Below are 15800 nucleotides of genomic sequence, written 5' to 3'. Positions count from 1 at the left end.
TTATCTAAAATGCCACGCAGTGGGACTGAACCAGAAGCCATGTGATTGGGAAGCAAACGTCTTACCACACAGCTACGCCTGCGCCTACACACACACACACACACACACTCGCATCTAAACATATGTACATACACTCTAAGTTGCATAAATTTCTGAAAGGCTCTGTATAACTATAAACGTTACTTCTAAGCCCAATCGAGTGACACTCTGCTTCTGTGGTCCAGGCTGATTTTTTCTTTCGCGTTTAACATTGAACACTCCGGTGGTGACCACAGTGAATGGGTATGTAAGGTGATAACTTCGTTAGGGTAAGAAATATATCTCTCTTTCTGTAATACTTGTTTCAAGTGTGCATCTACGAGGGATTGCTGAAAAGTTCATGGCTTTAAGGGTATCGCGAAAAGCTTAGTTGGAGGCCCGTGTTCTTCTACAGGGCTTAGAAAAACCGAAGGACCGCTGCAATAAGTCTCTGAATCTGAGAGGGGAATATGTTGAATAAAATCATAATTAACTGATCTAACTGTATTTTCTTTTACCCAACAAGCGGGCCGCACTACTAAAGCCAGGAACTTCCACCCTTAGATCAGGCACGAGCAACCTTTTTCGAGAAGCAGGCCACATAAGACATGACTCATCAACAAGGCAAACCGCGCTATTAAAACAAATTAAGGTAATTTTCGTTAGGTATGCCAACCAGTAAGTCACGCGGGCAGTAACTGATCTAGATGTTAACGTTATTTGCTATATATTCCTAGTCAGGCCCTATATCCTCCAATATGTACTTACTGTTTTTTTTTCTCTAACGGAAAAGGTGTGAGTTCAGGAAGATTTGATTGTTATTTCTTGTAGATCGAGTGACCACGTAGAGCAGGAGGAGCCCATGACCGTGAATAAGGTTTCGTCTTTACTAAAGAAGTTCTCTAAAACCTAATTTTTGGTTAATTAAAATATTATAACACTTTAATCAGTGTTGCTTAGTGTGATGACGAGGAAAGGAAGCGAATAAGTAAAGCCATTTAAGAGCGTTCGATAAAATGCCTCGCGGTATTTGCTTCAATTCAATGACTTTAAATCCTGCCGAGGTTAACTTGTCTCGTTTGTGTCGCTATGAGGGGAGATAAATAAAAGTTCAAATCTAAGTACAGGGTGGGTGGGTTCATCTCTTGACCTGCTCCTTCTTCTTGGAACCACTTATGTTAATGAAATCACCCGCAGCGACACTTTCTCCAGAAATGGAAAAGTGCTGAGTAGAGGGGGTGGATTTAGTAATCTTTTCTCATAGGAAAACTGACATCACACACACCACCTTGAAGGGTTCAGTCGAACAAATCGACCCTAGTACTTATTTAAAAAAAAAAATTGGTACTTATTCTACCTGTATCTTATGTCGAACCGCTAGATTCTGGGACGTAAACAAACCAACACCGATTGTCGAGCGGTGGTGGTGAGGAACAAACAAAGACCTTCGATTGAAGCCTCCAAGGTGTGGTGTGTGTGTGTGTGTGTGTGTGTGTGTGTGTGTGTGTGTGTGTGTGTGTGTGTGTGTGTGTGTGTGTGTGTGATGTCAGTTCTTCTATGAGAAGAGGTTACTAAACTCATCCTCACTCAAAACTTTTCCAAGAAGTGGTGCAGAGGGAATGAACCCCAGTCCACATGGTTGCCACACAACTATGCCTATATGAATTTGAAAAATGAAAGTTTCATTCTTTTTTACTCAGTACAGATGCATTTCACTCGTCCTCAACTCTTTAGCATACACATTACTCTATCAAATGTAATATTTATTCATTCACATTGTTTTCAACTAATCATTTATCTTCCTGTAGTGTTGAGATTTTGATGATGTGATTTATAGATTATCAAAATGACATTGTAGGGTAGGTGCGAGAGGCAGGATCAGGTCAATTTGAATATAAAACAGGTAGAATATTTGGGTCAGATATAGCTGGTTTAAATGCTAAAGGGTTAAGCACTTGCTACTCAATGTTAGATTTTGGGGTTGGTCAGGGCGGTGAGTGGAGGCTCATGGCCTAGCGGTTAGAGCAGCGGACTCGCGGGTTCGAATCTCAGACCGGGCGATGTATGTGTTTATGATATATGTATGAGTGAAACACCTAAGCTCCATGTGGCTCCAGCAGACGATAAGGGCGAACTTCTGCTGACTCTTTCACCACAGCTTTCTCTCACTCTTTCCTCCTGCATCTAGCAGCTCACCTACGACGGACCTGCGTCCCATCCAGGTGGGGAACCTTTTGGTCAATGAAATCGGGAAACCGACCCTTATGAGCCAGGTATGGCTCGAGAAGGAACAAACAACAAGGGCGGCGAGCTGGTAGAAGCATTACCGCACCGGACAAAATGCTTATCGGCATTTCGTCTGTCTTTACATTCTGAGCTCAAATTGCATCGAGGACAACTTTTCTTTTCATCCTTTTAAGGCGGCGGGCTGGCAGAATCATTAGCACGCCGGACAAAATGCTTAACAACATTTCGTCTGTCTTTACGTTCTGAGTTCAAAACCCACCGAGATCGACTTTAACTTTCATCCTTTCGAGGGCGATAAAATAAGTATCAATTGTACAATGGAGTCGATATAATTGACTTACGACCTTTCCCGAAATCCCTGGCTTTCCGCCAAAATTTGAAACCGTTATTTTGGAGTTGGTAAAGCTATCAACACTTGTAACACCATAAAGTTGAAGAGATAAGTAAACGAAGTGGCCGCCGCCATTACTAGAAATAGCAGCTTAAATGACTCAGATTACACCCAAATGTCATTGAAAATTAAAACATTGGATTATGAAGTCCTGGATACTACTGTATCGGACTTTAAGATTGGATGGTCACGGTTATAATGTCTTTGATTATGGAACTGCTAAGTACTAACAGCAACAACAACAGCTAGAAAGCTGATATATAATTAAAGATAGCTTAATTGACGGCATAATTAATAAGCTCAAATTATCTTTTCTCTTTTGTTTCAGTTATTAGACTGTGGCCATGCTGGAGCACCCTCTTCAAAGGGTTTTAGTCGAACAAATCGACCCCAGTATTTTAATTACGGGGACGTAAATACATTAACACTGTTGTCAAGAGGTGGGGGAAGCAACAAACACACACACACATTTCCATCTAACAAATTCACTCACATGACATTGGTCGACCAGGGGTTATAATAGAAGAAATTTGCCTCAGGTGCTGCGCAGTGGGATTGAACCCGATACCAAGTGGTTGCAAAGTAAGCTTCTTAGGGGATTTTTTTTCTCTTTTTCATTTTTCTTTTCAAGAAACCCCAACAAATATTTCTTGGGTTTTTTCCCTGGTAAACTCTGAACTGCCTGCAGAGACATTTTATCTGTCACCATCCTGTCTTACGGACTACATTATCTAATACCTTCTCTTTCTCCAGAGTGGTGGGGATTTAACTATTTCTAGCAGGTCGAGCGATAGCATAGAACAGTGGTTCTCAACCGGGGACCATATGACCCTTGGAAGGTCCACAATATACAACATATATATATATTTTTTTATACAGTAGGCGCAGAAGTGACTGTGTGGTACCTTGGGCAAGTATCTTCTACTATAGCCTCGGGCCGACCAAAGCCTTGTGAGTGAATTTGGTAGACGGAAACTGAAAGAAGCCTGTCGTATATATGTGTATATATATATATATATATATATATATATATATATATATATATATATATGTGTGTGTGTGTATGTGTGTGTGTGTGTGTGTGTGTGTATGTTTGTGTCTGTGTTTGTCCCCCCAACATCGCTTGACAACCGATGCTGGTGTGTTTACGTCCCCATAACTTAGCAGTTCGGTAACAGATACCGATAGAATAAGTACTAGGCTTACAAAGAATAAGTCCTGCGGTCGATTTGCTCGACTAAAGGCGGTGTTCCAGCATGGCCGCAGTCAAATGACTGAAACAAGTAAAAGAGTAAAACAATTCTTAATATTTGGTTTCAAATTTTGGTACAAAGCCAGCATGTTCGGAGGAGTGTGTAAGTCGATTACATTGACCCCCAGTGCTCAACTGGTACTTATTTTAACGACCCGAAAGGATGAAAGACAAAGTTGACCTAGGTGGAATTTGAACTCAGAATGTAAAAACGGATGAAATGTCGCTAAGCATTTTGCCCGGTGTGCTAACGATTCTGCCAGCTCTCCATCCAAACAATTACTGATTATATTTAATTATAAAAATATAATGGGATTTTTTTAAAAAACTTCAAATGGCTATGAGGAGGGGCCAGTAGTGTAAAAATGGAATGAAAAGGGTCCAGTGGCGAAAATTGGTTGAGATTCACTGGCGTAGAACATCGATTTTCAACCTTTTTATTTTTTTCAGTCCAAGACACACCGAATACGGTGCAAAAACTGTTTATGTATATCATAAGCTTTTTAAAAGCGATATTACACACACACACATACACATACACGCGCGCGCATACATGGACTGAACGCATGCGCACAATTATATATGCATATGAAAAACAGGCGCACACTAAAAGGTAATGAAGTACACATACACTTTGTGTAGTTAAGTAGCATGCTCACTACTACATGAATGCAAATTTCTCTCTATACAACACATAGGCATCTTTGCACACGTTAACCAATTCAGATTATTATCCCCCGCCCAAGAACTGCCTCGATAAAGATTTGCCACTTTCTTTATTCTGCCTAGAAAAAATATATATTTTCTACTCTAGGCACAAGGCCCGAAATTTTTTTGCGGGGGGGGGGGGGGCAGTCGATTAGATCGACCCCGGTACGAAACTAGTAGTTAATATATCGACTCCGAAAGGATGAAAGGCAAAGTCGACCTCGGCGGAATTTGAACTCAGAACATAAAGACAAGCGAAATACCTATTTCGTTATTGCCCACAAGGGGCTAAACATAGAGGGAACAAACAAGAACAGACGAACGGATTAAGTCGATTACATCGACCCCAGTGCGTAACTGGTACTTAATTTATCGACCCCGAAAGGATGAAAGGTAAAGTCGACCTCGGCGGAATTTGAACTCAGAACGTAACGGCAGACGAAATACCACTAAGCATTTCGCCCGGCATGCTAACGTTTCTCTCCAACTCGCCGCTTTCTAGGAAATATATATCAGAGACACACACACACGGTACATACATATATGCACACACTAGCGTACCTAGGGGGGGGGGGGACAGTAGGGGCGGTCCGCCCCGTGTGACACTTTTAAAGGGGAGGTACTTTTGGGTCTGCTGTAGGCAATATGTGTTTTTTTTTTTTTTGTGGTGCCCCCGGGAGGGGGGGGGCAACGGAAGGGCTACCTCGGGCGGAACACACTCTAACTACGCTAGTGCGCATGCACATATACTCACATTCAAGCTCTCTTATCTTTTACTTGTCACTTGTTTCAGCCACTAGATTGCGGCCATGCTGGGGCACCGCCTTGAAGGGCTTACTCGAACATATCAACCTTAGTACTAGCTTGATACTTATTCTAAGACTTTTTTGCCGAACCGCTAAGTTACAGGGATGTAAATAAACATTGGGTAGGACAAACACATACACAAAGATACACGCATATAAATACATACGTATATGTGTGTGTGGTGTACATATATACACACACATACGATGGGTTCCTTTCAGTTTCCGTCCACCAAATCATAAGGAAATGGTCGGCTCGAGGCTATAGCGAAAGACACTCGCCCAAGGTGCCACGCAATGAGACTGAACCCAGAACCATGTGGTTGAGAAGCAAGCTTCTTACCACACAGCCACGCCTGTAATTTCTTTTTAAAATTAGCAGAAAGGGCTGTGGGTTGGCAGAATTGTTGGGCAAAATGCATTGCTGCATTTGCTCCGGCTCTTTATGTCTGAACTTTAAACCCCACCTCGATCAACTTTGCTATTTTGTGAATTAACCTTCCATACAAAATTGCGTACTGAGGTCGACACACGGATACATATGATAATGGTTTCAAACTTTGGAATAAGGCCAGGAATTTTTAATGGAAAAGGCGTAACTCGATCACATCGACCCAGCACAGAAACTGATACTTTATTTTATCGACCTCGAAGGGATGAAGGGCTAAGTTGATCTCGGCAGGATTTTCACTCAGAAGGTAAAGAATCGGAAGAAATGTCGATGAGCAGTTTGTCCGACTTGCTAACGATTCTGCCAGCTGGCTGCTTTATGTAGTGATCCACAACCACCGGACTACGGATAGGTATCGAGCCGCACAGAAAAAATACATACTCTTACTTGTTTCAGTCATTTGACTGCGGCCATGCTGGAGCACCGCCTTTATAGTCGAGCAAATCGACCCCAGGACTTATTCTTTGGATGCCTAGTACTTATTCTATCGGTCCCCTTTGCCGAACCGCTAAGTTACGGGGACGTAAACACACCAGCATCGGTTGTCAAGCAATGCTGGGGGTGGGACAAACAGACACAAACACATATATACATATATATATATATACATATACGACGGGCTTCTTTCAGTTTCCGTCTACCAAATCCACTCACAAGGCTTTGGTCGGCCCGAGGCTATAGTAGAAGACACTTGCCCAAGGTGCCACGCAGTGGGACTGAACCCGGGACCATGTGGTTGGTAAGCAAGCTACTTACCACACAGCCACTCCTGCGCCTATATATTATTATCACGGTTTGAATGCTTTTGCATTATATATGTGCGTGATCCCCCTCGGTCCGTGGTACAAAAAGTTGGTGACCGTTGGCCTTACGGATACATTAGATAGTATAGTCCAACATATATTAAGGACATAATGGTAACAACTAGAAGGGGACCCCCCACAAACACACACACAAGGAACCCCTCCCGGACTATGTGAATGAGAGGAAGACCATGGAGGAATTTCAAAATAGCGTAGGGCACAGCATCAAGTTGTAAAATGCACTTTAAATGAACAATACTTAATAGGGTTTTCGATATTGTATTTGTTTTAATTTTTCAAAGATACGTGATGATGTTTTTTTTAATTATTATGCTCATTTTTGTGATTGGGGTTATTATATAATTAATGTGATATTTTACATCTCAGAGAAGTGTTCATAAACTACAAATAATAGTAAAAATTATGATTTAAAAATTCCTTGTATTTTTGTCTTCGGGGTTTGTTCCCTACACTCCAGCTAGAATACCTTTCATTGGATATCATATGGCTGACCAGAAGCTAAGTTACAACACATTTACGCAAAATCAATCTCCCTGGCGGTCAATATTTTGCAAGTCCATAAAATAAGTTTAATCCAATGCTCCCCACCCCTGCCGCCTCTTATAGTCATTTGGTCATTTCGCTCCTATCACGTTATTCCAACTCAGATGTGTGGTGGATACTGAAGGTTGCTAACATGTAAATAGTGAAAGCGACTTTTTTTTTTCGATTACTTGGGAAATGATCTACGTATACCAACATGTGTACGTATACCACGTTCATACATTCACGCATATAAATACACACGTTCACACACACACACACACACACACACACACACACACACACATATATATATATACATACAGACATTCCCTCCGTCCATACATACATACACATATCAAAACTACAAGTAAATAAACAAAGGGACATAATATTTATAGTATTTAATGTTATTCGTTCCAACACTAACAATTCTGATTGCACTTTAACATCGTTATTCCTCCACCCCACCCCACCCAGTGGCTTCGAGGATGTGATTATCTCGGAAATACTGATATCATTAGAGTAGTTAACCTAATCCGTCTTAATTTCCAAGACCACACAGTCAGGAAGCAAAAAGAAAAGAAAAGCATTTTCTCTTGCCCAAGTCGTTGAAGAAGTCACAGATTGTGTGACGAAAGAACTTTGACGGACAAATAAAATTAACAAAAAATAATACTAATAAAACTAAGGCGAAAAGTATTTTCCTTTTCAGCGTGTTAATTCATAAGGCGACGGATTCTTCAAACCAAGCCAACCGACATGCAAACCTAAAGGGTAGACCAAGAACGAGACGGTTGGAATCCAGCTGGAAAGTTTAAGAACGGTTGCTTCTGACTGAACCCTTTGCAGAAGGTTTCTGAGGACTCTTATCCCCATGACCCTCTCGGCAATAGTGGGGCAGGGATGGACGAATGGATTTATATAATCTGCCACGATGAGATTTACCATTCCTATTTGCCTTTATTGTTGTTGTTGGCACTCCGTCGCTTACGACGTCGAGGGTTCCAGTTGATCCGATCAACGGAACAGCCTGCTCGTGAAATTAACGTGCAAGTGGCTGAGCACTCCACAGACACGTGTACCCTTAACGTAGTTCTCGGAGATAATCAACGTGACACAATGTGACAAGGCTGGCCCTTTGAATTACAGTCACAACAGGAAGTAAGAGTGAGAGAAAATTGTGGTGAAAGAGTACAGCAGGGTTCGCCACCATCCCCTGCCGGAACCTCGTGAAGCCTTAGGTGTTTTCGCTCAATAAACGCTCACAACGCCCGGTCTGGGAATCGAAACCGCGATCCTATGACCGCGAGTCCGCTGCCATAACCACTGGGCCATTGCGCCTCCACATTTGCCTTTATATATAGTGGCCTTCCGACGATTCTTTGGTTGGAGGAACTTCCTTACTAGTTCGCTTCGCAGCCACATAGTTTCGGGTTCGGCCACACTGCAAGACATTGGGGCAAATATCGATTATTTATAGCCCAAGGGTTGACCAATGGTTTGCGAGTAAATTAGGTAGATGGAAACTGCGTGGAATCCTGTCGTATATTTGTGTGTGCGCTCGCGTACATCGTCGTGGAATAAAATTTTTTAAAAACATATTACACATGGAGGAAAATTGATTTCTTACCATGCCTTATAATAATAATGATGAGAAAGTCATAAAAATTAAGAATTTCTATTTTAAAAAAACCCTTCATTTCTATAATATATATACTCATGGTCCACGGTTAGGTAAGTTTCATAGAGTTAGGCAATTTAGACCTTAATGCTAGGCAAATTGGGACTTAATATACATAATACAGAAATTTAAGTTTTTTTGATAAAAAATCTTAATTTTTATGACTTTCTCATCATTATTATTATTATAAGACATGGTAGGAAATCAATTTTCCACCATACTCTCTCTCTCTCTCTTTTTACCCTTTTACTTGTTTCAGTCATTTGACTGCGGTTATGCTGGAGTACCGCCTTTGGTCGAGCAAATCGACCGCAGGACTTATTCTTTGTAAGCCTAGTACTTATTCTATCGGCCCCTTTTGCCGAACCGCTAACTTACGGGGACGTAAACACACCAGCATCGGTTGTCAAGCGATGTTGGGTGGACAAACACAGACACCCAAACACACACACATATATATACATATACATATATACGTCGGGCTTCTTTCAGTTTCCGTCTACCAAATCCACTCACAAGGCTTTGGTCATCTTTAGGCTATAGTAGATAACACTTGCTCAAGGTGCCACGCAATGGGATTGAACCCGGAACCATGTGGTTGGTAAGCAAGCTACTTACCACACAACCACTCTTGCGCCTATGTGTAATATTTTTTAAGGGTGGGATGTAAAAAAGGAGGTCTTTCTGTGTTCATTTCTTGACCATCAGTGTAGGTTTGTTTACGTCCCATAATATAGCGTGTCGGCAAAAAAGAGAACTATTTCCTAGAACAAGTACCAGACTTAAAATAGGCCTAGGGAGTTTAAATTAAATTCTTTAATGCTTTGCCCCAAGTAAAAAAAAAAAAGCCTTTACGTGGTAGATCGATCTGCTAGAAATAGCAGTCTAATATCTTTTAAATCACATCTTACATAAAGATAGGGTACGTTGTATAGTCATTTAAAATATTACTCTTTTACTTTGCGGCCATGCTAGAGCACCACTTTTAGTCGAACTGATCGACCCCAGGACTCATTCTTTATACGCCTAGTACTTATTCTATCAGTTTCTTTGGTTAATATATGTATATGTGTGTGTGTGTGTGTGTGTGTGTGTGTGTGTGGTAAGTAGCTTGCTTACGAACCACATGGTTCCGGGTTCAGTCCCACTTGGGCAAGTGTCTTCTACTATAGCCTCGGGCCGACCAAAGCCTTATGAGTGGATTTGGTAGACGGAAACTGAAAGAAGCCCGTCGTATATATGTGTATATATATATATGTATGTATGTGTGTGTGTATATATGTTTGTGTGTCTGTTATAGCCCCCCCCCCCCAACATCGCTTGACAACCGATGCTGGTGTGTTTACGTCCCCGTAACTGAGCGGTTCGGCAAAAGAACCCACAGAATAAGTACTAGGCTTACAAAGAATAAGTCCTGGGGTCGATTTGCTCGACAAAAGGCGGTGCTCCAGTTTGGCCACAGTCAAATGACTGAAACAAGTAAAAGAGTAAAAGAGAATAAAGGGGCGATTAGAATTAATCAACAATACCTTAAAAATGGTAGCATTAAAAATAAAATACAGAATGGTCTCAACTGGAATCTCTTACATTATAAGTCTATTACATCAGAACAAAGTGGAGCTCAACAAATAAAATAAATATACACAGAAATAAACGCATACACACACACTCACACATATATGCACACACCTAAACCCATAAGAACAAAATACTTTGCATTCCAAAGGTATTGAGTTCCGCCTTGCATTTTGGATTCCCTAATCATTTAATAAGGTATATCTAATATTCCAGCATGGCCACAGTCAAATGACTGAAAGAAGAAGAAGAATAAAAGAATGCCCGCTTTACGGAGGCACGTAACATGCATGCAATACTGCAACGGGAAAAAAGATTTCAAATTGACTTCTATGTAACACAGAAACCGTCGGTCGGGTGGGTAAGTTTCGGAATCTCACACGACAAAGTTTGGAATGACTTTGGTCATTGGTCTGCTCAGGCGGAACTGACCCGTGGCTGTGTGGTAAGAAGTTTGCTTCCCAGCCACTTGGTTCCAGGTTCAGTCTAACTGCATGGGCAAATGTCTTCTGCTATAGCCTCGAGCCGACCAAAGACTTGTGAGTGAATCTGGTAGATGGAAACTGAAAGAAGCCCGTCGTATGCGTGTGTCCCACCACTGCTTGACAAACAGGTGTCGGTGTGTTTACGTCCTCGTAACCTAGCGGTTCGGCACAGGAAGACAATAAAGTACCAGGCTACCAAAAAAATAGTACTGGGGCCGATTCATTCGACTAGAAATTCTTCAAGGCCGTGCCCCAGCATGACCACAGTCTAATGACTGAAACAAGTAAAGGACAGAAAGGTAAAAGCAACAAAACTTACCGGTCAGGAGAATTTGCAAAAGCTATGGTCACAGCCCAACACACACACACACATACACATATATATAAACACACATATACACATACACTGGTCATAACCTCTGCAGGCCGTCCCTGAAGGGTAGTTTTGTTGCTGTTATTGTTTAAAACCGAACTAGCTCCGAACGAACAGATCCTAATCAATCAAGCCAGATTAAGCATTACCAAAATATTTCCTTTTCTATTTTACTTAAGACAGTAAGCTTTGTGATTTGAGGGAGATTTAGCTGCTATTTCTAGCAGGAGGAGCGACCCCGAAGAGATTCCCTCGCTGACACGATATTGTTTAGTCTCATGTCAGTCAGCCCTGATCGAGCAGATCCATTATCACATGCATTCCAGCCATGGCCATCCATTCATTATGACGACCACTACACTATCTTGGGGCGTCCTGAGGGATGGCCTAGATAGATATAGATAGATACACAATCTTAATGTTCTTCCCATTTTTAAGAGAAAGGGCTGTCATTTGAAAGATTTGGTTGCTATTTCTTGCAAGACGAGTGACCACATTGAAGTTTCCTCGTTGCTGTTACTTAGACACAGGACGTAGCAGAGCTGGCAAAATCGTAAGCATACCGGTCAAAATGCTTAGCGGCATTTCTTCCGGCCTTACGTTCTGAGTTCGAATGCCGCCGAGCTCGACTTTGCGTTTCATCCTTCTGGGGTCGATAGAATAAATATCAGTTAAGCACTGAGATCGGTGTAATCGTCTAACCCCCAAGCATCGTACCCATCCATATTAAAATTATTTAGCGACGGGCTGCTCTGGAAAGACAGACCTATGATCAATGGATATTCCAACCGAGACTATCACCTCTTTTCCCTATATGAAAGGAAACCAGACCACATTAATCAACGCTTTTTGTTGAAGACGGTAGTGTGTGTGTATGTGTGATATGGGGAAGATTTGGTTGATAGTTCTAATAGAGTGTATGACCACATAGTGGCACGCTCCCCCCATCGTTCCAGTAAGGTGAGGTGAATGCAAACGATTTTTTTTTCCTTGATCATGGATTGGAGCGAGGGATTCTCTACGGATTAGGTGCTGGAGAGCAAAGATTAGGCGATGTGCTTGTCGAAAGTCAGATACAGTTGGATGGCAAGTAGTTGAAGCAAGGTGTCCTCTGTATGTGTGTGTGTAAAAGAGGGGGGAATGTGTTTAAGAATATGAGAGAATATATGAATGGATGTGTGGAGGGGAAAGTGTGTGAATGTATGATAGTGTGCGAAAATGTGAACAAAAACTGTTTTAATGTTATGAGTATGCATGAAAATGTATATGCATAGTAATGCATGTGTGAATGTATAAGTGTATATATGTGTGTACGTATGTATATACGAATAAGTGTGTGATTGCATATCTGTGACTGTGGGTGTATGAATGTGTGCATGTGTCTGCGGGTGGTATAATAGTTTTGACATTCGTTACATGTGCAATACAAAAAGCTTCATTTTAAGGGTACAGATTAAAATTTTAGTGGTATACAGTAAGTAGGAGGTTAACGTTTAAGGTTAGCTGTCACAGTTACAGGTAGTAAATGTTTTCACGAAGGCATATTTTGTTTACTAACAATATTTATTTTTCTCAATGTACAATAAACACACGGACAAGTTGATAGTGCGTTTATCCGACGTAACTTCTTTACCGCTAGTAGCTCGACCCGCTAGAAAAAGCAGTCAAATCTCTCCTCAAATGTCATCCTACCGTTTTAAAATAGGAAGGATAGTATGGGGGTAATGTAGTCTTTCATATACAAGATGAGGTGGTCATGACTGGAATGATTTTGATCAAAAGTTCTGCTCGATCAGATTTGACCTGGGGCTAAACAAGAAAAACGGAAGGACATTGTGTAATGTAGTCCCAAAGACACAAAAGATGAGATGGCTACGGTTGGAATGCTTTTCATGCAGAAGGTATGCTAAATTAAATAATCGAAAAAAGGAGCTGCGTTTCGTGTCACGCCACCGACACTGCATTTGTGTCTCTGACGTTCAGACAACTTTCGTTGAATCATCTACCAAACTGTAAATAGGTACCATGCTGCGTCGTGTATATGGTTCCTCACTGCATCACAGCGAGATAACATCATTCACGAATGCCTGTTTGTTTTTTTCCTCGTTATTTACAAAGCAGGGTGCCGGAACACTCATTCCAGCGTATCAACCGAAATCTTCGGTGGTTATGGCCCATCAACATGATGTTTGGATATATATAAGGAAAGAATTTTAATAAGGAGGGTTATAAGCATCGCAAGTTGCAGTCGCTTGGAATTGAAACCAAGTCTTATACTTCTCTACTCCTCACAGCTCTCCAATATCTAACGTGGAAACCACTTTGTAGTCGTCAAATCTGCTAGAAATAACAGCCAAATCACCCGGAAATAAACTACCGTCTTGAATAAGGAAAGGACTTATTAGACATTAAAAAGATGGCATGGTGGTGGTTAGGATGGTGACTTTTATATACGTCTTGCTCGATTAGGGCTGACCTGGGGCTAAACAATAACACTGGCTTCTCAACGCAACTGTATGTACATGCTTTGCAGACAGAAAAACTAAAGAAGCCTTAGGAATTATTTGTAACAGATAACAGTGTAGTGATACGATCACATTGATGGATTAATTTACAGGCAGATAAAACACACACAAACATACATCCACACACATTTTATATATATAACGTACGGACCTTGAGTTACTGTTACTTCGGCTAAATATTAATAAAAATATACATATTCTTATATTTTGTGTTCTATTTCTCCTATTTGCCTCAACATAACTATATATGTATATATACACACATACATATATGTATATATTGAACAGTATACGTAAGCGCTTTCGTAAACACACGGCTTAGGAATGAACTCTCGATACAACTATGTATACAAAAAGGTAGCAACAAGAGTTTGAAAGCTATTTAGTGAATTTGAACTCAATGCGAATAACATGAAAATATCAGCAACATATGTATCCTTACAGAATAATACATGTATTATGTACATATCATGTATCCTTTGTGTTCTTTTATTAACCGTGCATCCTAGTATATAGATACAAACGCTACACAACACCCTTCTCTTTCATATTGAACACAACAACGATATGTAAATATCCGGATTTCATTGAAATACAACTCACTTTTGCTATGACGTGTGTGTATGCGTGTTTATGAGTGTATATATGTGTGTATTAAAATAAATATATACATAATATAGAGATACACGATACATAGTCTGCTATATCATAGATACATGAACAAATAATAAATATATATATATATATATCATGTGTGTTTGTGTGTGTTTTGTAAAGTTGAAACAAAGATTAAAATCAACTTACCAGCAAACAAATGACCAACAACAACGAATACATTTTTTTCGTTTTGTTTTCGCTTTGTTGTTTGTTCTTATTAAGGACGTATTATTTCTTTTTAAGAGTGCTCCGTGTTCGTTCGGGTAGGTGTGTAACAGAGGTATGTACGTGTGTGTAGTGTTGATCTGTTTGAAAAGCTGGGACTTTCTGCACCGGTGGAAATTGTCCCAGTCTTGACTTCACGGCTTAGTGAAGAAAGAAACCAACACTACGTTTGTACATATGTTTGTATGCCGCATATTATATATGTTATGTATAATATATACGTCTGTTAGTATGCGTTATATCTTTGTATACATGTAGGCATGTATTAACGTATATTATTAACCATTAAAGGTTGTGTTATTGTTATTATTTGCTTCTTATTCTGCTTTTTTATTTTTACCCCCTTTTTCTGTTTTTTTTTTAATCCCCGTTTCCCCCCCTCGAAAAAGTGAAGCTAAACCTCTAGCGGCAATAAAGTTTGCCCAGGAAAGAAATGAAAGCGCAGCCGACCCAAAACTCTCCCTCCTCAATGACTAGGCGGAGAGATAACGACAGACTGACAGGAACAGACAGAAATATATACGGAGAGAGAGAGAGAAACACACACATAGAAAACAAGAGAGAGAGAGAGGCGCTTTGAGAAAGACAGAAAGAAACAGCCAGATTCAAAGAGATTGAGTGATAGATAGATAAAAACTAAGAGAGAAAGATAGATAGAGAGAGTAAAAGTGAATAAGAGAGTACTTTTATTTCTTTAGCCGTTTATGACTTTTATTTATTTTTATTTTTTTGACAACACACCGCAAACTATTCTCTTCTCGTCTCTTCGGTTCTCTCAAACTCTTTCATCTAATGTTTTTTTTTCTCTTTCTCTTTCTTGTTTGCTTCCTTCCGCTCTTTCTACTTTCTTCCACTCTCTCTCTTGCACATTTTCCTTTGCGATCTCTCTCATACACGTACACAAACGCGCAGCACACACAAACGCACGTACACACAATCTTTATTAGCTGGAAATTTTAGAGTTACTCAAGATCCTAGAGCTTCATTCCAAGTCCACCACCACATGCGTGCATAGATACATGGTGTATTCACACACACACACACACACACACACACA

The 15800-nt window shown here is 40.6% G+C and overlaps 1 protein-coding gene across 1 annotated transcript in view; it reads right to left on the bottom strand.

Annotated features, from left to right (window-relative positions):
* LOC106874456 (tumor necrosis factor receptor superfamily member 16) overlaps window positions 1-15272 on the bottom strand; it is a 156955-nt gene extending 141683 nt beyond the window's left edge. Inside the window, exon 1 of the mRNA XM_052966222.2 lies at window positions 14666-15272. Within this exon, the coding sequence (XP_052822182.1) occupies window positions 14666-14698 (33 nt within the window). The 5' untranslated portion in view covers window positions 14699-15272. The remainder of the gene's footprint in view (window positions 1-14665) is intronic.
* Window positions 15273-15800: the final 528 nt, after the last annotated feature.

The sequence above is a fragment of the Octopus bimaculoides genome, chromosome 3 (assembly GCF_046866305.1).
Source record: "Octopus bimaculoides isolate indiv1 chromosome 3, ASM4686630v1, whole genome shotgun sequence".
Taxonomy (NCBI): domain Eukaryota; kingdom Metazoa; phylum Mollusca; class Cephalopoda; order Octopoda; family Octopodidae; genus Octopus; species Octopus bimaculoides.
This window is presented reverse-complemented; position numbering and strand designations above follow the sequence as displayed.